A 25227-nucleotide genomic window follows, 5' to 3' on the forward strand; every position below is an offset into this window, starting at 1 on the left:
TGTTGACCAACAGAATATGATGGAGTGGCCAACTTGACATGACGTGTAAACAACATGTCAGAATTTATCTAACAATTATAGCTCATTAGTTTCAGGTAAATAGGAAAATCTGATGCAAACAATAGCGTAGTTTCTCCAGAGGAGAGTGTGCTATGTCCTATGTCGCTGTTCTCTTCACCATGGTCTACATGGAGGCTCGACTGTGTTTCTCAACGTGGGGTCTGGGGACCCCCAGGGGTCCAGATGGACCATTACGGGTCTGTAACTCGGGTGTACAAATGGAACACTCAGCTGCTCTGTGGTTCACTGTGCTTCCACAGTAACCCTGACCGCTATGACGTTATAATACAGGGATGGAGCCCACTACGTATACCACGGAGACACGCAAGAATAATAGGGGTGAACTATCCCTTTAACCGCCTTATCCACAGTGCTTACAATGTGCATTACATTCATGACACATTCACACACCAAGGTAGAGGAAGCCATGCAAGGCACTAGCTTATTTCAACATCAATCCATTGTCTACTACAAGAAACAAACCACATGCACACAGAAACTGTTGCAACCACTTCCTTCCTGCCACACCCTATACACACCCTATACACACCCTATACACAGTACTTGAGTAAATGTTCTTTACACCACTGTAAAGTAACTGAGAACATTTACTCAAGTACTGTGCTGTACTTTTTTTCTTTTTTCTTTTAGTGGTGCAACCATAGGGTGCAGCCACTCCAATGCCCAGCTATGTCCGTCCCTCCCTATGTGTCTGTATGTTTGTATGTCTGTATGTATATAATTATGTTTAGGGTACCAACAGCAGGTGACAAAGTGGCGCTGTTGAGCTTCACACTGTGCACAGGTGCATGATGGGAAGCTGAGTTTTTTGCACCACTCACTTCAGACGGGTCTGATTTTTGTCTCCACCAGGCCGAAGGCATGGGGAGAGAGTATGTTTTGCACTCCGTCCGTGTGTGTGTGAGTCCGTCCGTGTGTGTGTGTCCGTCCGTCTGTGTACAGCTAATCTCCGGCACTGTTAACCCGGTCGATGCCAAATTTTTCACACACTCCCTGGATGCCAAACGATGAACCTGATGAAACTTTCCAGAACGGCCTGTTATAGCCACACCAGGAGGCCGATTTTTGTAAAACAAAAATTACTGCTCCAGATTCTGTCCAAAAATCCTGCAAATCGTTACACAGTATCTCTATAGTCATGTGTTCAAGAAGGATCTGTCCGATATTTCATATTCCATCCTAATTGGCTAACATTGGCTTTCAAAGTTTGCAGGATTGGCCCGTTTTTAACAAAAAGCCTCAAATCATGAACACAGCGTGCAAGTTACGTGAAATCTTTCACAGACTTTCCTACTAGGCTGAGCCTGAGGAATATATCCCACCCTTTTCACATTGGCCTGTTATAGCGCCACCAACAGGTGGATATTTGCTAAACACATTTTTGGAAGGAAAAAAAATGCCTCAAATCATCCAACTGCCATCTAAGGCATAAGAAGAAATGTCACCCGGCCTTTTCACATTTCACATTCTAGCTTTACTTTACTTTACTGGAGTATTTCCAAATTTCAGTACTATTACTTCTACTCCACTACATTTCAGAGTCAAATATTGTACTTTTACTCCACTACAATTCTTTAAAAACTTGAGTTAATAGTTACTTTGTAGATTTTGATTATTATACAGTAACCACGATGCAATGCATTGTATATTGTACATTTTGATACCAATACTTTTGTACTTTTGTACTTTTGAATTCGGGACTGTAACAGAGTATTTCTACATTGCTGCCTGTATGGATACTTTTACTAAAATAAATTGAGTACTTATTCCACGGTTCCACCACTGCATGTGTGTGTGTGTGTGTGTGTGTGTGTGTGTGTGTGTGTGTGTGTGTGTGTGTGTGTGTGTGCGTGCGCGCGTGCGTGTGTGTGCGTGCGTGCGCATGTGAGAGAGATGCACTTTTTCTCAAATCATCCATCAATCCATCCATCCATCCATCCAAGGTGTAAGAAATGGCACCCTTTTAGTGCCACCAGGAGGCCTGGTTTGTCTTCGGTCAATGTAAATGTGCGATGGAACGGTGCTGATCAGTCGCACGTTTGCTCAGCTCCGCGTCAAGTCTGAAATAAACCATGAAATAACGACACCTTTCAAGTTCAAAATGCTAAGAAAGGACGCTGCAACTCTACAATAGTCTCAGGTACTTACAATGCCGCCGAAAAAGCAACCCATGAAGAAATTCGATCTTAGAAGTGGAAGTGCGCTCTTGCCTGTGAACAGTGAGCTGTTTGATGAGCCCGGCGCTTTGTTTACTTCACCAAGTCCAAGTTCAAGTGCAAAGGCTGCCGGCGGTGACGAGGATATATTCAGCAGTGAACTATCAAACATGAGCGACAACGTGAGCTCGGGAGACATTCTCAGAGCTATAAATGAGATGAAAACGGAATTCTCTTTTAAGTTTGAAAGTATCCTGTCTGCGGTGAATAATGTCCAGATCGAAGTGAAAGAATGCGCCGAGCGCGTCACCCAAGCTGAAGGCCGCATTTCTGGTGCAGAGGATAACATCACAGCCATGCAGGCTTCATTCGCCGAGTTGGAGATAAAAGTCTTATCACTCTCTTCAAAAGTGGTGGAATTAGAGGGCCGTAGCAGGAAAAATAATTTGAGATTAATTAATTTACCCGAGGGGGCAGAGGCTGCGGACCCCTGCTCATTCCTAGAGAATTGGCTGCCCGAGGCCTTGGATTTGGGCCCTCTCCGCTCTCCTATAGTTGTTGAGAAAGCCCACCGCATTGGTACTAAAGAAGCCAATTCTACACATCCGAGGGCTCTGATAATGAGGTTCTTGAACTACAAGGACAAGATTCGTGTCAACAACGCAGCCAAGGCAAAGAAGACAATTCTCTACAAAAACGTGCATGTGATGTTTTTCCAAGATCTGCCTACGGAAATCCACAAACAGCAGAGGCGCTTTACTGACGTAAAAAAAAAATTAAGAGACAAAGGATTTCAATGTGGAATACTCTACCCGGCCCGTCTATGGGTCTCCAAAGGGGACAGATCCAACTACTTTCAAACACCGACAGAGGCACAGAGGTTCCTGGAGAATTTGGATTTCGAGGAGAACGAAGAGCTGCAGCAAGAGGTCGACGGAATGTAATGTAGTGTTTAATCCTGACCGCTGAAGTTAAAATCCTTTTTTTTTCTTTTTTTCTCCTTCTCTTCCCCCCCCCCCTCTTTCTTTCTTTTTTATTTCGTTCCAACTGGAGCCTATAGGCCTATATGTAAAATGCATGGTTAATTTAAAATGGAAACATGTTGCCTTAACTCTCCTATATAGGCCTAACTAAACTCTTTTTTTTGAATGCTTTTCACACAGCAAGTTGGAAAGACTGGAGCTATGCTTATACATGTTTAAAGGAGGCCTGCCTTTTTGGACCATGCTTATTAGGCCTATTATTATTATTATTTCCATTCCATTATTATTATTTTCTCTCTTTGTAAAAACGACGGAGCAATGTATATTGGTCTGCAAGATTACAGCTGGTACGGCGAAATGTATCCTACGTGCTTAATGACGGGCGGTGAATTAATCATGATTCTTTTTTTCTCTCTCATTTTCGTTCTAAAGAGGTTGAATAGGTTAATCTAAAAATGTAAATAAAATTGCCTTTAACTCTTTTGGATTGACTATAGCCATAATATTGTTTATTTAGGCTACTTATTTTATTTGGAAACTATAGGCTTTCTCTTTGATGTGTAGGTATAGGCTGATTCTCGTGGTTTGCGTTATGGCCTCTGAACTTATTCTCTATCTTTAACTATATCACGCATCTGCCTGAAAATGCCGTGGCTACAGGGGTTTAAATATATTTTTCGTAGAACGAGAACAATCATATATTGGTCTGTGACACTATAGCTGGAATGCAATTGGCCTACTAGAATAAAGCTTTTGGCTATTTAACATCTTTGGGGTATTTCTGTATTTTATTTTCTATTGTAAAACAAGATCTGTTTAGTTTGTTTAATATGACCTGAGCATATGGGATGCTAATTGGAGAGGGGGAAGAGAGGGGAAGGGGAGGGGGGGAGGAAAGAAGAGAAAAAAATAAGAAGAAAAAATGTTGAGCATATGAGATTGGTTCATTTGAATATAATTTACATTATTGAACAGGCCTATGTAACGATTTAAAGGTGCTCCACCTATTTACTTTACATCTGACTATAGGCCTAATGCATTAATTTAGCTTCTCTACCTTATTTATTGAATCCTACCCTATACCTAAGGAAGGGACTGATTTCATCCTCATTAATAATTATACATTTTCCCTTTCTTCCCGTTTCTCTTTTTTTTTCTTTTGCTACTTTTATTATTATTATTATTTTTTGTACTATTAAGAATAAACTGTAATTTCAGGTATAATTAAATATTACTTTGGGGGTTTATTAAATTGATTATTATTACTACCACTACTTTTCATGCCGCTGATCAATTCAGCTTTACTACCATACTAGGGTTTTTCCACAAGAATTATATGACCAGATTAATGGGGTTTTGAATGGTTATCACAATGTAGTTTTTCTTGAGGTGATTCTATAACACAGACCTGTCGCGGGCTGAGGAAACGGAGACAAGGAGAGGCACAGGGGCGATCTCAATATGCTCGCCCATCTACTAGGGATGAGTTTTGCCTGCAGTCTTTGTCATTTGGGGACGAAGACATTAGGTCTGGGGGTGGGGGACGGGTTTGTGTTGTATGTGTGTGTGTGTCTGTGTGGGGAGGGGGGGGGATGCCCTGGGGGAAACAGTCCTTTCTTTTTTTACTGTTGCATCACGTTTGGTTCCTCATGCATTTTTTTCTCTTTTCTCGCTTGTGGAGGGGGGCAATGTTTATCTCTATAATAACAATACTAATAAATGTCAACTACTATAGGACAGTCAGCTGGGGGGTCAGGGTTCTCTGCTAGAATTGTTACATGGAACGTACGAGGCCTGGGGGGGCAAATTAAACGCTCAAAAGTACTTTCACATTTAAAAAGCCTCTCCACTGATATTGCCTTCCTACAGGAGACACACCTCCGTACTGAAGACCACATTAGGCTCCGCAAGCCCTGGGTCGGACAAATATTTCACTCCAACTTTAACAGTAGGTCTAGAGGCACTGCTATCTTAATTCACAAACGTCTTAGATTTACTCCAGATCAAGTTTTCTCAGATTTTGGCGGCCGTTATGTCATAGTCTCAGGCATTCTTCACCAAACACCAGTTGTGCTGGCTAATGTATACGCACCAAACTGTGACAACCCTGGCTTCATATCAACGTTGGTGTCCCGCCTTCCAAATCTTGACACACATCAGTTAATCCTAGGTGGGGATCTCAATTGCGTGACCAACCCGTCTACAGATCGTTCACACTCTAAGTCACCAACTCCAACTGCAATGGCCAGAACTCTGTCCGAGCTGATGTCCCACTTAGGCTGCATTGACCCCTGGCGTTTCTTGCACCCCACGGCCAAAGACTATTCCTATTTCTCCACTGTCCATAAGGTTTTTTCACGCATAGACTACTTCTATATTGACAAGGCCCTCTTACCATCTGTCCAGTCTTCGGAATACTCAGCCATAGTCATTTCCGACCATGCCCCACACATTTTAGATCTCAACCTTTTTTCATCCTCACGCAGACACAAGGGGGGTTGGAAATTGAATTCAGAGTTGCTGGCAAATACAGAGTTCTGTGAGTATGTTTCAAAGGAAATCGACTTTTTCCTACAAACAAACAGAAGTGAACTGGTCTCCCCATCCCTTCTATGGGAAACATTTAAGGCTTTCATTCGGGGACGTATTATTTCATTTAACGCACATCTGATAAAAAATAGGAAAAAAAGACAGCAACAACTTTTGGAAGCCATTTTACACACAGATAGACAACAGGCTTCCTTATCGAGCCCAGCACTGGTAGCCAAACGATTACAACTTCAAATGGAATTTGATCTGTTAACCACAGGCAAAGCCGAACGCCAACTACAGCAGACTAGAGCCACCTATTATGAACACGGGGACAGATCGAGCCGCCTCCTAGCCTCCCAGCTAAAGCACCAACAAGCCTCACATTTGATATCACAAATCTATGACTCTACCCATACTCTGACCACCGATCCTGGCAAAATTAATTCCGAATTCTCTTCTTTCTATTCTAACCTTTATAAATCGGAGCCTCCCTCAGATGTCCTAGCTATGGAAGCTTTCATAAATAATTTGGACATACCAACTGTAAATGTAGCCACAGCTGAACGTCTAGATACCCCGCTGTCCTTAGTGGAGGTTAGTTCATGCATTTCCACAATGCAGAGCAATAAAGCTCCTGGCCCCGATGGCTTCTCTGCCTGTTTCTATAAAAAATTTGCTGCACAACTCGCTCCTCTACTTTTAGAGGTTTTCAATCACTCCTTAGACCAAGGTGTTCTACCACCAACCCTAAATCAGGCTCTAATCTCACTCATCTTAAAAAAAGACAAAGACCCAGACTATGCAGCAGCTACAGACCTATTAGTCTGCTTAATAACGATGTCAAACTCCTGGCCAAGATATTGGCAAGCAGGCTTGATGCATGTCTCCCCAATATAATCTCTCAGGACCAAACAGGCTTTGTCACAGGTCGCCAACTATCATCCAGCGTTCGCAGGCTCCTGAATGTCGTTCTGTCGCCTTCTACCTCCCAAGAACCAGAGATAATAATCTCGTTAGACGCAGAAAAAGCGTTTGACCGTGTTGAGTGGCAATACTTATTCAGGATTTTGCAGAAATTTGGCTTTGGTACAAAATGTATCTCTTGGATTCAGCTTCTTTACTCGGCTCCATTGGCCAGCGTTAAATCGAACTCTGATGTCTCTCCAGCTTTTCCCCTCACACGTGGTACACGCCAAGGCTGCCCCTTGTCACCCCTATTGTTCGCATTAGCTATAGAGCCCTTATCCATTGCTCTAAAAAGCTCTACATTGTTTTCAGGCATAAGGAGAGGAGGAATTGAGCATAAAGTGGCACTATATGCAGACGACCTACTCTTATTTGTCCAAAACCCAGTTAATTGTGCCGATACCATTGTTAATCTATTGAACAACTTTGGAGCCTTCTCAGGATACAAGTTGAACATTGCTAAAAGTGTATGCTTCCCTGTTAACCACATAGCCAAATCAATCCCCCCTGGCGCGCTACCCTTCAACCTTTCGTTAAATAACTTTAAATACCTGGGTATAACTGTATGTCACTCACTTAGCTCGTTACACAAGGAGAATTACACAACATTAATTGAAAAGGTTAAATTAGATCTTCAAAGGTGGAATAAGCTTCCTCTCTCACTGGTGGGCCGCATTGAAACAATTAAAATGAACATACTGCCACGCCTCCTTTTTCTTTTTCAAACCCTCCCTCTTTTTTTGCCCAAATCTTTTTTTAATTCACTTGATAAAATCTTATCATCCTTTATGTGGGCCAATAAGTCCCCTAGAATCACCAAAGTTACTCTTCAAAGACCCAAACAAGATGGAGGACTTGCCTCACCCAACATGATATTCTATTATTGGGCATCAAATATTTTAATGATGAAGAAATGGTGCCACTCTGTCGAGATCTGGTGTGATATGGAGGCTAAATCCTGCACATCCTCTCTTCCAGCATTACTCTTTGCCCCCCTACCAACACGTTATTCCCAGTATACCAACAATCCAGTAGTTCTCTCTTCATTGAAAATTTGGAATCAGTTTAGACAACATTTTGAGTTAAAATCCCCATCAGTCCTTATGCCCATTTGTAAAAACCATTTGTTTCCATCCTCCTCTTTGGACTCAACATACAGCAAGTGGAAGGAGAAGGGCCTTATCTCTTTTAGGGATCTATACAGAGATGGGTTATTTATTTCTCTCGGAGAACTCACCACCAAATTGAATAATCAAAACAATAGCTTTTTTAGATTTTTCCAAATACGTAACTTTGCAAGCACCCATTTTAAACCCTTCCCCAGTTTACCTGAGAAAACCCTAGTGGAGTCCATCATGTCTGCACCAGATTCTATGTTTAACATTTCATCAATTTACAATGCTCTTGTTTCCTTTAGAACAACCTCTCTACTTGGGTTGAGAGGCGCATGGGAGGATGAACTTGGGACTGAGCTGAGCGAGTAATATTGGGCTGATGTGCTGTCTAGGATTAACAATTCATGTGCCTGCGCTCGTATGTGCCTGATTCAATTGAAAGTGGTTCATAGGATTCATTACACTAAAGCTAAGCTTAGTAGACTATTTCCAGAAACAAACGACTCATGCAACAGGTGCCTTCAATCCCCTGCAAACCACACACATACTTTTTATTCCTGTTCAAAGCTCGCCTCTTTTTGGAAATCCTTTTTTGACACACTCAGTCTGGTCCTGGGATTCTCTGTACTACCATGTCCTTTTATAGCTATCTTTGGCGTGTCCCCTGTAGGAGGCAGATTTAATAGATTCCAGGCCGATGCGGTTGCTTTTGCCTCCCTCATAGCCAGGCGTCGTATATTGCTCCACTGGAAGAGCCCTAATCCTCCTGAGGCGTCAGTATGGCTAAAAGATTTGTCATCCTTTCTCCATTTGGAAAAAATCAAATACACTGTTAGGGGTTCGTTGAATAACTTCTACAGAACCTGGGACCCATTCCTCACACACATTAATTCCTTAACCACAATTTAAGTAGGAACTAATTCCAATATTCCCCCTCTACTGTGAGTATACTGTGATCATGCGTATATGTGTATGTGCATGTATGTACATGTGTGCACGGTTATGCGTGTGCGCATATGTATGAATGTGTATCATGTGCATGTATATATGTATATGTGTGTATGGATACATGTAGGCTATGTGTGTGTATGTATGTATGTATGTATATGTATGTGTATATATATGTGTATGTATATATGTATGTATGTATGTATGTATATGTATATATGTATATATGTGTATATATATATATATATATATATATATATATATATATATATTTAAAAATGAAATAGTTCAATTACATTTACATTTTTACATTGCTTCCACATTGCTCCCACTATTGCTAGCATTTAATCTTAATTACTTTAATGCATGAATCCCAAACTTAGTAACTCATTCTGTTTCCCCCGGGGCATGGGAGGGTAAGGGCGGGGGGATACTTGTGAGGGTCTGTTTTGTTTTTGTTGTTGTCTGTTTTGTTTTGTTTCCACGTGTTCTGTTTACTTTTTTGTTTTGTCTCCTGTTTTGTTTGGTCATGTATGTCTTGTATTTTAAAATGGAAAAAACCTAATAAAAATATATTAAAAAAAATGTAAATGTGCTATATAAATAAACTTTGATTTGATTTGGTTTGATTTACACTGTACACTGCAGTATTCACCAATCAACTGCTAGGCGACCAGCTATTGTGGCATAATTATTCCTCCAAGAGTTGGGGTCCTACGGCGTGGCGCAGCATCCATCCGGCTTTTAGCACGGCCCATCTGATGCTTGGCAGAGTGTTCCCTGAAGATGTCAGTAAACTCGTCTCTATGTCTGCGCTGCGCGCTGCGCTGCTGTGCGCGCACAGTCAGGGACTCAGGGAAGGCACACACAGGCAGTGCAGAGACGCTGTGTGTACAGAGTGCATGACAGAAAAGGAAGCAAGCCAACAACAGAGGAAGTGATAAAACATCGCACACGAGGGTGTCTGTCTGATCCTCCAAGCTGCATCTTCGCTTTACGCACAGAGAGACCGACATGTCATCACCAGCGACAGCCTCGGTAGCAGATATGTCCAGGAATGTTTCTACAAGCGAAAATGTCAACAGCGCCCACAACAATTCAGGTAGGGATTGATTTCACACAGCTCTGCTTTTTCTGGGTTTATGGAGAGGAATTTACTTTTCTAAATCCATCAGTTTTAGGGTGCACAGTCTACTAGTGTAGCCACTGCCTACACCAAAGTGTGTAATGGACCTTTTTGGGGGCTGCTGATTACACAAGCTATTACAATATTACACATTTCAAAGTTTGTATTGACAAAAACTGCATAGCCTATGCATGAATGTATATTTGTACAAATCTGTCAGAACTCAGAAGCATAAACCACAAACAAGCTTGAGAGATTATATTTCCATTGTGGTCCTTTGAGTAGCCTACAATATGTGTGCAAACAGAGTAGGCCTACCATGTGTTGGGGAGGGGTGCAGGCAGAGACAGAGTACAGAAAACCAATAGTTGACCTATGAACCATAGTTCATACAATCATACAATTTACTATACAAGTAAAGAAGCAAAGAACAACATGAACATGGTTTGTAAAAGGAAACTAGTTCATGGGCCATAAGGTGTTAGTTGTTTTATTTATGTAATTTTACTTCCCGATTCAAATAAGACATAATGCCTACAATTATTAATTGCTACTAATAGCTAACAGCAGGTTTGTTTGATTTGCATTTCCGTTCAATCCAGAGCTGATGACACGCTACTGCAGCACATACTTTCAGTTCCGCTTATATTTTATATGGTTTGTGATAATTCAAATGCACCTTTCAGAGCACGCTGTATTGCAGTGCCGTAGGGGGAAGTGAGAGATCACACAGCAGGTGCAATCTCTGAAGAACTACAAATACTGCACGCACGGTCGCACGCGCGCAACACACACACACACACACACACACACACACACACACACACACACACACACACACACACACACACCTTGTGAGGGCATCAACATTTTCTTTTAATTTGATATTTGTAATTTCTATTTACTAAAGATTTGGGGAGACGGGACCCCCTGAGGGTAAGGAACTGGTTGGAATAACGTGTTCCTTCCACATTCTACGTCCTACCGGGGAAATTCTCCCATCAGGTGATACGAATATGGTCTCCTCACTCCTCATGCATTGAAGGATTAAGCATGATCTCAGTTTGGCAGAGGGAGAGTAACGTCCAGTATTACAGCTTAGGCAATTGCACCGCGTGAAAAATGGGTTACAGAATTGTGGCATAAAAACAAATAAATAAAACATTTCCCTTCCTCAAACAGACGTCAGTATATAAATTCCTAGCAGCGTGTCAGAATCTTTCATCATGTACAGAGATGTGCTGAGCGCGCTGTGCTCTATGATAAGCATTTGCTCCAGACAGAAACAGAGCTCCAGATGGCCCGTGTACTTCCTCAAAGGTGTTTTGTTTAACGATTTATCACATTTCCTTTGATACCATGAGCATGTAGCAAACTGTTTTTGTCACTCAATGTTGGCCGGCCCCCTGCACTGCCTATACCCCCTACATCCCCCCTACATGCTCCCCCTAAATACCCTCTAATTAACCTCGACATACCCCCTACATACCCTCTACACATGCCCCTACATCCTGCATTAATGCAGGGGTGGGAATTCACCAATGCATCTAAAACAACAAATTCTCAACAAAAACACTTGTATCCATCCATTTTTATACTTTGTTGAATGATGGTGAAAATAGACTATCTACAATCAGAATCTGAACCAGCTTTATTGTCACATCACGTGATTATAGGTGTAAATTGTGTGTGTGAGTTCTCAACATTGCAGTTACAGGAATAGAAGAGTTAGAAAATACCTAGAGAAGAAAGGATGTTCAATAGCACATATTTATATAGAAAAGAAAAAAAGATGTCTTGTTTGAGGATCCAGGGACCTTTTAATACTTTCCATTGGTTCAATATTTTTTTAACCAACACACAGACGTAAAGGGTGTTCAATAGCATTGATTTATAAAATAAAATAAATCAATGCTATTGAACATTGCCTATGTGTATAGCTAACTGTGTATAAAGTGGTCAAGATAAAGTGGGGCACCACCACCATACTTGCATCAAGCTATGTTAAAAAAAATTATTTTTCCTTTTTTTGTTTTGTAAAACTATAAACTATAATGACATGCAGAAAATAAAATAATAAGAAAAATTTAAAATGGTCCTCAATACACACATTTGCACTCAAATGACCACAGCTTGCTTTCTGTCCTTTTGATAGATACAGTTAAGTACAAATGCAGTATGGCCATATCAATCTATTTCATTGGAAGTAGCTTCTACACCTTTTCAATTGACACATTTTAAACATTGTGCTGTCTGCCTGCCTGTCTGTCTACTGAGATAAACTGAATATCAGCCACCAATTCACATTAGGGCTGTCACGATTATGTCATTACTTGACAATTAATTGTCATACAAATATTTGCGATCAACGATTTAATTGTGTTTTTCCATTGAACATTGGAAGATAAATGTAACATTTTCTGTTTGTCATTAGGCTTTATACGGGCCAGATGACAAATAACTGAAATGACTGACAATGACCAATACCATTAATCAAAATAAATAGTACAGTATAATGGCCAAAATAGGAACTATTTAATAAAGTTATACCCAAACTTAGCTTAGAAATAGTGGAAATGGCCGATCACGTGTTGTGTTGTGCTATTTCCACATAGGCCTAGGCTATATATTTTTTAAAACATGTTTGAAAATGTATGAATATTTGTCTACATTATAATAATAATTGAGATTATCTCAATTAATTGTGATTAGGAAATTATGTAATCATTTTGACAGGCTTACTCACCAATCCATCCATCTTGTCTTTTAGGTGTGTCTGCAGCTCAGTGCACGCCAGTGCCTCTGCCAGCCCTGGGCATCCAGAGGATCATCCGGGGCAATGGCACCGGTGTGGGTACAGTGATCTCACTCCAGTGCCCGGCCAGACACAGGCTGATGGGAGAGCAAATGGAGTGTGTCATGGGCCCCAACGTCACCCAGTGGAAGGGGGAGACTTACTGTAAACGTAAGTAGAAACAGTGGTGGAAAGTAACTTAATATGTCTTAATATGCTGCTCAGTTTTAATGCACTGCACTTTAGGATTGTATATGCTTATTCTTCTTTTACTGATAGGTTTTAATATACACTGCTGTTCCTGATTACGATTTTCATTTTATATGTGCAAACATCTGAAATGACAAATAAAGTGCACCTTGAACCTAAATAAGTAATGTACACAAGTACTGTAGGCCTACTTAAAGTACAATTCTGAGGTGCTTTTACTTTGGTACTGAAAACCACCACCGAAAATTAATCATAATGTGCACATTAGAACAATGCTCTCAAGCCATGACACCGTCTTCGACATTCTTTATAGCAAAGCCAAGTGCATGGGGAAAATTAGATGAACATGCAGAATTAATTTACAAGAAGATTGAAGTAACTGCTGTACTCCATCAGCAGTCTGTCCTTCCAACTAAGTTCCCATTATTTTGAAAATATGTATTCATATATAGAAACTTGTGGTCAATCATGTAGATGTGTACTGACTCGCAAGAGTTCATGTCCTCATTTTAAATGGAATGCATTTAGAACGAAACACATTTACCGCTTGACAAAATATGTCATTAAAGGCAAATAATAATGCTAATGATTGAAGAGAGATCTAATTTAGAAGCTATTGTCTTTTTTTAAAGTGAGTGTCGTCTTATTATATTTCAGTACCCAAACAGTTTTAATCTGTCTTAATCTATTGCACTCTCTCTTTGTCGCTCTCTCCCAATGTCTCTTTGTCGCTGTCTCTTTCTGTCTCTCTTCTCTTGCTTGTCTGTCTCTCTCTCTTTATCTGTCTCTCACACTCTCTCCAGCACTATCCAGTCATGAGGACTATGGTTTCCGTGTGGCTGTGGTGGCATCCATTGTGAGCTCTGCCATCATCCTGCTCATGTCCATGGCCTTCATCACATGCTGTGTGGTGGACTGTCTCAACCGTGGCAAAAAGAGACATCAGGAGAGGTCAGTGACATTCACGCCATTTGGAAGAACAGAGAGAGTAGAGGTTCATTCATGCTTTGAGGGATAAGTGTCGAGTGACGTGTTGCACGGTGAAAGTGACGTGAAAACTACAATGTGTTGCGGATTCCTGGAAAAATGTATGGTTGCTGACGCTTCATAAAATGCTGCGTACTCTCTACTCTAATTGGTTTGGAATATAAGACAAGTAAGCTCCAGTTCACAAGCTCACGAGTCTTTGCATTTTGGGAGCTTGAAGATCAGCTTGAGATGCACAAGACCTTAATTCAGTTTACAATTTAGGCATTTAGCAGACGCTCTTTATCCAGAGCGACTTACAATAAGAAAAGTAAGCAACTAAACATACATCAAATGCAGATCTTGCAGAGAGACAGTGTATAGGCCTAGTGTTAGTCTAACACAGTCTGAATTTTCATTTCGTTTCACAGAACATATATTTTTTAATGGATGTGGCTAGTGATTCATGGCTGGAGCCAGGCTAGTGTAGCGCCGCCGCCTTAGTAAACTACCTAGAACCTAGCCTGCAGTCCAAACAATATACCTGTACTATCAATAAAAATAATCTGTACATTGAAACTATAGAAACTAGAGGATACCAAGTAAACAACCTAGAATCATTCTAAATAACATGCTATCTAAACCTTAGGTTGTGTGATGCATAAATTGACCTTTAGGGTTAGAGCAGCCAGGATTTGGTCATGAAGCCCCATTTGACATTACTTTTTTTTTTTTTTTAATCTCTGGTACTCCAATCTACACTGTAAAATGATCCTCAGTGTTCATTTAACATGTCAGAGCTAAAGACCAGCTAATCCCACTGGGGAAAAATTGAGTTTTGTTCAATGTTTTGTTCAATATGTGAACCGATACCGTGATGCATATTTTCTAATGGTGGTTTCTGGCACCAGGGAGGCCGATTTTCAGCAGAGGGAGGAGAGGGTGGAGCAACAGCAGCAGCAGAGGGAGGAGAGGGTGGAGCAACAGCAGCAGCAGAGGGAGGAGAGGGTGGAGCAACAGCAGCAGCAGAGGGAGGAGAGGGTGGAGCAACAGCAGCAGCAGAGGGAGGAGAGGGTGGAGCAACAGCAGCAGAGCGCGTCCCGCTGCAGTAATAAAGGCAGGAACAACAATAACAACAACACATCCCTGTGGGATGACCATGACCTGGAGCTGGGTGACATCTGCAAAACCATCTGCAGGTGAGAACTCACCTCACTTGAACACATCTTGGGGTGCAACAATTAATCAAAGTAATCAATTTAATCAATTAGGAAAAAATAAAATCAAGTTTGATTAAATAATACTTTGATTTAAAAAATACCCAAAATAGCATGATAGACAGTTGTAAGCTCATAGATTGGCTATGTTTGTGCCACATGACAAGTTATAAACAGGAAAGTGGTTAATCAGAATAATTGATTTAGTTGATCTATTAGAATTTTTCGTGTAAGTTAAATAAATAAAAAGAGACTATTCTCGATCATTTTAATAATCTAAAAAGTAGCCTAACTAAAAGGCCTACAATAATCGCTGAGAAGATAATCGATAGTTGCACTCTGCTCAAATGAGAACAAGTGAAACCAAGTGTAATGCTTTATGGTGTCGTCCACAGTTAACAGTTTTTGTATCGAGTTGTGGTTGAAATGTACCTATTCTACATACTGTTAATAAATACTTCAATCAATCAAACTATGCAGACCACTCAAACATTCAACAAGTCTTTCTTCCACAGATACCATCAACGTTACCCCTGTGGAGGTCTAATAAGCATCCCATCTTCACCCTACACGTTGGCTCCAACTCTCCCAGCCTTTGCTCTCCCCGGTCACGGATATAATCAGCCTCTCTTGTCCCAAAGCTCCTTGTCCGACCCAGCTCAGAGTTCCATCTCGTCCCAGAAGAGGCAGTATCCTGCTGGACTCTACTGGGGCTCCTGTCAGACTCAGAACTCAGCTCTGGTCCAGAGCTCTGCTCTCTTGGTTTGGCACCATGGAAGAGCAGTGAGGTGAGCTGAGCAGTATGTCAGCTCCGTACAGATTATATTTGTGTGAGACACATAACAGAGAAAGGTGAATTTAAAAAAGACACAGTGAACAAACTGAATCTCAGTCAAGAGCTTGTTTACTATTTAGTTTTGTAACCACTGTAAGGGGCTGTGTCCACAGAGAGCGTTTGGTGGATATCGTGTCCACAGAGCTCGCAACAAGCCTTTATTAATGCCTGTGTTCAAAGGTCGAACATAGCAACCGCTGCTGAGCTCAACGTCTGGTCATCTGCGTCATTAGCTCAGCTGAAACAATGCTAAACATGGACTTCTCAACGTTGTGGTAATGATTCAAAGTCTTTAATCAAAATAACTTTCCGTGGCTTTTCCGTGGAAAAGTGGCTATGGACATTTTTAGACCAAGGAGTGTTTTTCGTGCAAAACAAATGCTTGCATCAAATGATTCTTGATTCAGAATCATGAAAAACCCCAAGTTTGACCCATCCATGCTACATTCAGAATTACAAATTGAAATGTTTGCCTGTTGCAAAAAGTTAAAGGAGCATTCAGTCATTTGGGTGATTTGGAAAACCCAGGGGTTAACTGGGGATAGTTACTCCTTATATGGTCAGCACACTCTATAGTAGGGAGGATTATCACAACAAAACAAAAAAAGAAGTGATATTTGAATTAAGTGGAAATCACTGAATATACCTTTAAGGGTACCCCAACTTTCAGCAGCTGTCACAGATTCCCCTAGGCAGGGACACTGAATTTCAGTCTTCTTTTTGTGAGATGTGTTACTAGATCGACACCTTTGCAAACACATTGGACACGAATTGGTAAGGAATTTATTCTAAGATTTATTTTTTTAATTCCCTGACTAAAGGCAGAAGTGGCAACTAAAAAAAACCCACTTTTTTATGTACACAGCTACAAAAGAGAACTGACTCAAAGACCAGCTGTGTATTACAGTATGTGATGATTCCATGTGGACTGAATGAAGCATTGCCTGAACTGTAATGGTCCAGACTCCATACACTGATCTGTGACAGGAGATACTGCTTGATCAGTGTTTTGGCACAAGGTATAATTATGAAATTAACTTGTGTAGTACTTACTTACTTATGCCTATTACCCCTTCTGGGGCTTAGGCCGTCGACAAGAGTTCTCCAAGCATCTCGATCCTGAGCCAACACTTCCAGCTGTCCCCAAGTTTGGCCCATATTCTTTGCATCTGCCTCCAGGTCTCTGCACCAGGTGTTTCGTGGCCGACCTCTCTTTCTTTTCCCTTGGGCGTTCCACTTGAGGGACTGCCTTGTGGTGTTTGAGGCTGGTTTATGGAGAGTATGGCCTATCCATCTCCAACGCCTTTTGAGGATCTCTTCCTCAGCAGGTTTTTGGTTGGTGCGTTGCCACAGCTCTTTGTTGCTGATGGTTAGGCCAGTGGATCTGGAGGATTCGTCGCAGACAGGTGTTGATGAATGAACTTGTGTAGTACATTTTGTAAACTCTGTGGACACACTGCCCTCTGCCTGAATTGCAGAGACATTGGACTTATTGGATAAACAGCCTTTATTACTATATATATGAGTATACCACAATGTCCTTGTTGACAATACATGTAAATATTTTGAAGGAATGTAAAATAAGCCATGAAATGTATTGGCATGACACATGATACTGGAACAAGGTGAGTTCCATGTTTTCATACATCCGCAAAACGATTCTGCTTTAGAGGAAATAACCCACAAAAAGGAATGCCTGGGTACAGATTGTAGTGACAATTTATGTGAAGGTACCTTTCCTGCATTAATGGACCAATAATTACAATTTCAACCTATCTTTATAAAATTGTAAGGCATCATTTCAGTCTACTGTCTCAAGGGATGGCTGTGGACAGTACCATCTTATAGCACTAGAGGACTAATTATACTGTAAGAAGATAAAGTTGAAAATGGGTGTTGTGCTTTAAGCGTAGGAGCTCATTATGTTTCTGTGTACTTGGGAAAAGCCTCATTGAGCAAGTTCACCATTAGCACAAATGGCAAAAAGAATAATGTAATAATGATGTAATAAATGTCAATGCTATGCGCACTCTTTTTTAACAGTATGTTTATCCCCTGTTGCTCTCACACGAGTACCCTAAATCAGTGGTTCTCAACCTCAGGGGGGTTCCAGGGTGTCCCAAGCTAAATGATTGATACAGAAAGAGGCTAAGTGATAAGGGTAAAGGCACTTCGCATAGTTTGTGTACCGTATTACATTCACCCATTCACACACACATTCATACGCCGATGGCAGAGGAAACCATGCGAGGCACCAACCTGTTCATTGGGAGCAATTAGGGGTTCAGTGTCTTGCTCAAGGACACTGACAGTAACTCAGGGTGATCCCGGGATTGAACACGGAACCTTCCGGTTAAAAAGCAGCCGCACTACTCCTGAGCCAAACAAATATTGCACAGGCCAGATATGACAAATAACTTCAAGAAATGACTTACAATGACGATACCAATAATCAAAATAAATAAGTAATGTATTGTGACAATAGCCAGCCAAGACCCACAGGTTGAGAACCACTGACTAGTTTAAGAACCACTGATCTAGCTGGGCAGTCTTTTACTTATCTCTCAGCACCACTGCTCTGAACATGTAGTTGTCAGTGCAGTTTGGAATCGCTCGTTTTCAGTAACGCAATGTCCTGCTGCCTCCTGCATTATGAGATTTCAAAACCGGTGGTAATGACTCTTTTTGACACGGCAAAGGCCGTCGGGCTCGGGAGTCGAATCCACGGCACACTTAGAAAATGTATCACCTGCACAGAACTTAGACAGAAAGTACGGTAGGTCGGCCTGGGCCATGGCTCAATGGTCCAGGCACCTTGGCTGGTAATCCAGCCTGGCAGTGGCTGGCAGGCACAAGCCTGAAGAAGGCCAGAAAGTGGCGGTGTGTGGGTCTCTCCTCCATACAGGGACGAATAGTTTTCATAATCCTCAAGGGGGCCCGTGCCGCCCCGCCTCCCCGCCCCTCCCCCCGCAATTCCTCATGGTGGCCCTGGCCCTCCGGCCCCCACAGACTCTACGTCACTGCCTCCATACGTTTGCTGCTCTGCTAGGACCTACACGCACCTGCTGAAAATGAAACCGGGTGTGCGGAAGTCATCTCTCTAATATATATCTATGATGAGGTCAAAGATGTACAGACCGATCTTGTTGGTGATTGTGGAAACATGACAAAAGACAAACAGGAAATGTTGCAATAAAATTGTATTTCTCAAATAGTATAACAATGGAAAAAACATGGTCTCAATTGAAACGGATAAACAAAAACAGTATAGTACTGTTACAGTGCAAAAGCATCTGATAAACAAAAACATCATACAACTATGTCGGATGGAAACCTCACATGTCCAAAACTGTTACTTTTCAGGATTCTAATTCAAAAACAGCAAAAGTAGCAAATCTACAATCTCCAAATGTGTCGTTCCGCATTTGGAGCTTGCAGATATGCTACTGTTGATTTTTTTGGTGAAGCTGTATTGTGACCGAGCATGGCGTTAATTCACGAAAAACCATGTTTAAATATGGAGATAAGGTTTCTTACCGACAGCAATGATGTGTAACGTAGTACAGTAGTTGCATGTGCTGGTTAAAAACAAAACATGTCCATACTTTTTTCCCCTTTCCCCTTTTTCCGTGTGGGGGTCCCAGGAAGTTCCAGACCCACAGGACCACAGCCAGGGTGCCGGCCCGGTTCCGGCGAGCCGCCCCACGTCCGAAACGGTAGAGAAATGACAGAGTTACCGTGTGGGGGTCCCTCTATATACTGTAGGCTACCCTCTACTGTACTGTCACTGTACTGCACACCCAAAATCATATATATACAGTTATGTGCGTGTGTGTTTGTGTGTGTTAGGTTGCGCACAGGTGGTGAAAAACAACCATGCTATTTTCGTGCTCATACCCACCCAGGCAGGCAGCCAGCCACACACATAGCTCCGTAAGGGAACAGTGTCATGATATCAGTCTGTTGCATACTTTTATTATGCAGTTATGTCCTAATGTTTCCTGTTTTCCCTAGTTACTGTTTCCTGACTTGTCTCACCTCCCTGTGATTACTAGTTTTCTCCACCTGTGTCCTGTAAGTCTCCCAACCAATCCCTGTGTTGATTGTTAGGTCTGTTCACCTGTGTATTGTTATCCTGTGTCTACTTAAACCCTCAGTTCCTTAACTTCCTTGTGTTCTCTGCCAGATCTTAGATGTTCCAGTCCTGTTCCTGTGTATTTCCAGTGAATAAATCAGTGTTCATTTGACCAGCTCTGTTCCTGCCTTACATCTCCTGAGTCGCGCTGTGACAAACAGGGGAGAGCAGTCTGGAAAAATAGTTCTCAACATGACCCATGGGTCCTTGGAAAGTTAAGGGTCTGTAACTCTGACAGTGAAAGGATGGAACCAAATGGACCCGACTCTCAGAGTTACTGTACATTAACACTAGATTTTATATTGGGGCGTCAGAAAAATGAATCAAATGGACACAGGGCCTAATGCACTGGTTCTCAATCTTTTTAATTTAAAGGACCCCCAGTTTGATATAAATTATCAAACATTTTGTCTTATCTCTGGGACCCCAGTCTGCACTGTAAAATCCTCAGTGTTATTTTAACTCTCAGCGTTACTGACCCCTAAGTGTGCATTTGGACCCCTGGTAGTTCCTGAATCTGACATTGAGAAAGTTGCAATACAATTTTATTTCTCAATAATACAATATAAACACCAAATCCAATGAAAAAAAATTAGTACTGTAACAGTGCAACAGCATCTGATAAAAACATACGACATGGAAACCGCACATGTCCAAAACAATACAACAATGAAAAGGAAAAAAAAAGGTTCTCAATTGAAATGGATGAACAAAAATAGAGCAACAGCATCTGATAAACAAAAACATTCGATGTCGGATGAAAATCTCACATGTCCAAAACTGTTACTGGATCCACGAGAGGATGCTTGGTCCTGATCATCTCGTTCTTGATGACCGCAAAGGGAAGTTTGGAGAGATCAAATGCTCCACGATTGGGTTGCCCAGAACTGCCTGAATGGGAGGTGGTAGACAGGAGCACACAGATTAGATCCCCGAAAACAATCCCACAGGAGGACAGAGTTTAAATACAGTACATACAGTAAGATCAATTTTGATGTAACATTCCAGATGTTACATCAACATATTAGCTAATTGATTACTAGCGGTGCTAGTTTCTACCATTTACATCTTCCTTCACTCTCTAAACAAAGACCTGTGACCACCCAGTCCACCAGCCAAACTAACTTTGAAGTGTGAACGAATGTCCGACTTGGTCTAATAATGTATGACTGACTGTAGCCCTCCGTGCAATTACTACTTGCACGTACAGTGCAAAACAATGTCATGATCATTAGTGTTTAGAAACATTAAATAAAACAAAATAAGAGTGACTGGCAGTATGTTCTGTTTAAAGGCACCACTATTCTGGTGATATATCAATGGAAAATAAACGCACGCACGCACGCACGCACGCACGCACGCACGCACGCACGCACGCACGCACGCACGCACGCACACACACACACACACACACACACACACACACACACCATCATCATCATCATCGGCGATCACTCAGAACGAATATGATTGTCCTCGGGTGGGTCTTGGTGGGTCTGGTCATCTGTGGGTCTTCAGGTGCTGGAAGAGGCCAACCCTTGATCCACAGTCTCTGTTGCAGTGGGTGCATATGTGAATGGTTGTCATGGGGGTGGTGGTGGTGTGAGGAGCCATCTTGGTGGTAGGTCTCTCCTTTCTTAGTTGCCTCTTTGTTTCTGCGGCACTGTGGAGGTCCTTTTCTAGTTGTGCTGAGCCTTCATGGACCATCCTGCTCCACATGCCTCTCTGGAGGGCAGCCTCCTCCCAGGTGTTGAGGTTGAAGTGGCACTTTCTCAGGTGAGTTTTGATGTTATCTTTGTACCTCTTTTTCTGCCCTCCTTGGGTGCGTTGACCTTCCTTCAGCTGGCCATACAGCATTTGCTTCGGGAGGCGGTAGTTGGGCATACGGATGACATGGCCTGTCCATCGCAGCTGGTGCCGAATGATGGTTGTGGTGATGCTGAGGATGTTGGCTTTCTTCAGAACGCTGGTGTTGGTACGCCTATCTTCCCAGCTTATCCTAACGATCTTGCGGAGACAACGCTGGTGAACGCTGGTCCAGCTATCAGCCCCGTAAAGCAGAGTGGGCATGCAGAACTACAGCTTGGTAGACAAGGAGCTTGGTGTTGGTCTGGATGTCCCTATTCTCAAAAACTCTCTTCCTCAGCCTAGCAAAGGCTGCACTGGCGCACCCTATGCGGTGGTTAATCAATGACAGTTCTTGTGGAAAAAAGACTGCCAAGGTATGCAAATTGATCCACGTTTTCCAGAGTGTTGTTCCACATTGTTGTTTTCCACATTGTGATTGTGGGGGCTTGGGAGGGTGTGTCAGGAGCTGGTTGGTACAGGATCTGAGTTTTTTTTTACCTAGCAGACATGTCTGTCTGTCTGTCTGTCTCTGTGTGTCACGCTGTAACACCACCCGCCCGCCACCAGAGGGCGCAGCTGTATCACACACAAAACACACACACACACACACACCACACACACACACACACACACACACACACACACACACACACACACACACACACACACACACACACACACACACACACACACACACACACACACACACACACACACACATACACACACACACACACACACACACACAAAACTTAACTTTAAAAAAAAAATAACTTAAAAAAATACCTAACTTAAAAGAAAACAAAAAAAAAAACCTTACAAAAAAAACCACACACATGCACGCACACATACACACAAAAAATAACTTAAAAAAACTCAATTTAAAAAAACTTAACTTAAAAAAAACCTTAAAAAAGTACGTAATTTATTCTAATTGCAATTTACAAGCTGCGTTTGCTTCCCGCGTTCGCGCGTCTTACTTGTGTAACTGTAACATATGTACTAGATAGATCTGTTAATCGGTCTGATTGATTAATCGAACCGATGCCGATTAATCTAAAAACAACTAGAATCGGCAGATACCGATGTGTTTGCCGGAGTTAGGAGCCGAGTAGTCCTAGTAAAATGATGGAATTAAAAATGAATACTGTATACCATAATTAGTTAGTATGGGTATATCAACACTGCATATTTCTCCTTGGTGGTGGTGATGCACAGATCAATGTCAAAAGACGGTCAAACTTTTATTCACACATAAAACAAGTCTAATCAACCTTGTAACCTACAATAAAACAGACGGAAACGTGAGTCTGGACCGGACCCCGACGTCGCAAGCAATGAACAACGCTCCATATCACAACAATGTTTCACACAATATTGCCGTCGGAACAGTCTCTTTGCCTGTGTGAATAAGGTGTAAACCGACCTTAAGACTGTTTCCACGTCCACGTGCGTAATTTAACTTTGGCAATGGAACCAAATTGACCAGCTCATTCAGACAAGACGGCTCGGTGCAATATATTTAACATAATTCCTGCTGTATCATTTATAGCAGTAAAATGAGTTTACATGTCTTTGCAAAAGTTTTCCAGACAGCATGGATGAAGCCAAAACAAGTTTTCCAGGCAGCCAAAACAAGAAAACAGGACAACATCAACGCCGATTGGCTGTCAGGGCGCAGCAAACATCGCTTCAATTGGCTGTCAGGGTCGTTCAGAAGCCCTTGAGGGATGATTTCACCAATCTGCCCATGACTCTGCCCAAAAATCATCCCCCAATTATTTTTATTAATAGTTGGGGGGTGATTTTACCCTTAACCCAAAATTGCGTGGTTATCATTGTGAATGTCGTACCTGCGTATAGACACCTATAGAATTGTGTGGTTGGTACACAAAATGCATGCAGGTTGGCAGGACTGTGATTGGCGGAAGGCCCCTCTCTATCCTGATTGGATGAAGGCTGGGCCATCTAGCCAAAAAACGAAACCTGAGGTGTATTGACCCCAGGGGTTAACTGGGGACAGGGAGGAACTCCTTATATGGTCAGCACACTCTATAGTAGGGAGGATTATCACAACAAAACAAAAAAATAAGTTATATTTGAATTAAGTGAAATCACTGAATATACCTTTAACCCAATTAAAAAGTGTCATGTAAACATGGCTATTCTGTGACAGACATTGTTGTGGAGAGAAACCAGTGAACTGGACCAGGAGAAGACGGTTTCCACGCCATCCATTCGAGCTTGGACTGGGACAGCTTGAGCGTGACAGTGTGATAGAATAGTGAGTGAAACAACTGAGCTAGATAGTGACAAGGCATTCCGTGACGGCGTCACTGGAAGGGAGGATCCAGCGGATGTGGCCAGGAGAAGCGGAAGCCCGATGGAAGGACCTTCGTAAAATGAGAGAGCTGGAGCCAGGAGCCAGTACTGCACGCCGAGCCAGGAGCCAGTACTGCACGCCGTGATCAGAAGAGAGGCAGGGTCAAACCTGCCTTTGTCTGTAAGTAATCGATCTTAGCAGTACTTGACTATCAACCTGTCTTCACGATCGTCGTTAGTATAGTTATCTTGTATGGAACAGTTGAACTGGTGTACGCCTATTGTGTGTTTCAGTGTAAAGAAGTAGACGATTGACCAGGAGCACCAGTCTGCCTTGCACCCCCTGATGTCTCAGCACTTTAAAGTTGATGCCTCTGAGCTAATTCCTATTGACAGTGATTGCAGTTTGCACAGTTGAATTAGGATTTAGTTTAGTTTAGTTATTTAGGAACGTTTTAGCATTCATAAATAAACTATTGTTTTTCTATGGCCATTTTAGAGTGCCCCTGTAATTAGCCAATAAACTATTCAGCTTTTGTACTCCCCCCCCCCCCCCCCCTTATACAGTTTCCACCTCAGTCCTTTTTCCTGGGTTTTAACCCCTTATGGATGGAATTAATTTCTAATGATGAAAAAAAAATATTTCTTTGTGTTTCTGCCATCAATCAGATACTATATTAAGTTGAGATACTAAATTTGCATTTAACACAAACAATAGATATACATTTAGGTATGTACCAAATTTGGCACATTAGGCTATTAGGGTTATTACACTATTACACTATTTACACTATTATACTAATTATACTATTACACTTAGTACACGTATTGCACTATTACATTAGTACACTAGTACACTTATTACACTTATTACACTTATTATGCTTATTATACTATTACACTATTACACTTATTACACTATTACACCATTACATGTATTACACTATTACACTATTGCATTTATTACACTATTACACTTATTACACTATTACA

General features: G+C 41.8%; 1 protein-coding gene across 1 annotated transcript; it reads left to right on the forward strand.

Moving 5' to 3' along the window:
* Window positions 1-2407: 2407 nt before the first annotated feature.
* susd3 (sushi domain containing 3) lies at window positions 2408-14873 on the forward strand (the record flags this gene model as incomplete). The annotated part of the gene is made up of 4 exons (XM_079514850.1): window positions 2408-2570; window positions 12678-12872; window positions 13715-13862; window positions 14789-14873. Coding segments are annotated over 4 exons (591 nt in total), but the record flags the coding sequence as incomplete, so codon positions are not given.
* Window positions 14874-25227: the final 10354 nt, after the last annotated feature.

Source organism: Electrona antarctica, assembly GCF_951216825.1.
Source record: "Electrona antarctica genome assembly, chromosome: 2".
Classification (NCBI taxonomy): Eukaryota; Metazoa; Chordata; class Actinopteri; order Myctophiformes; family Myctophidae; genus Electrona; species Electrona antarctica.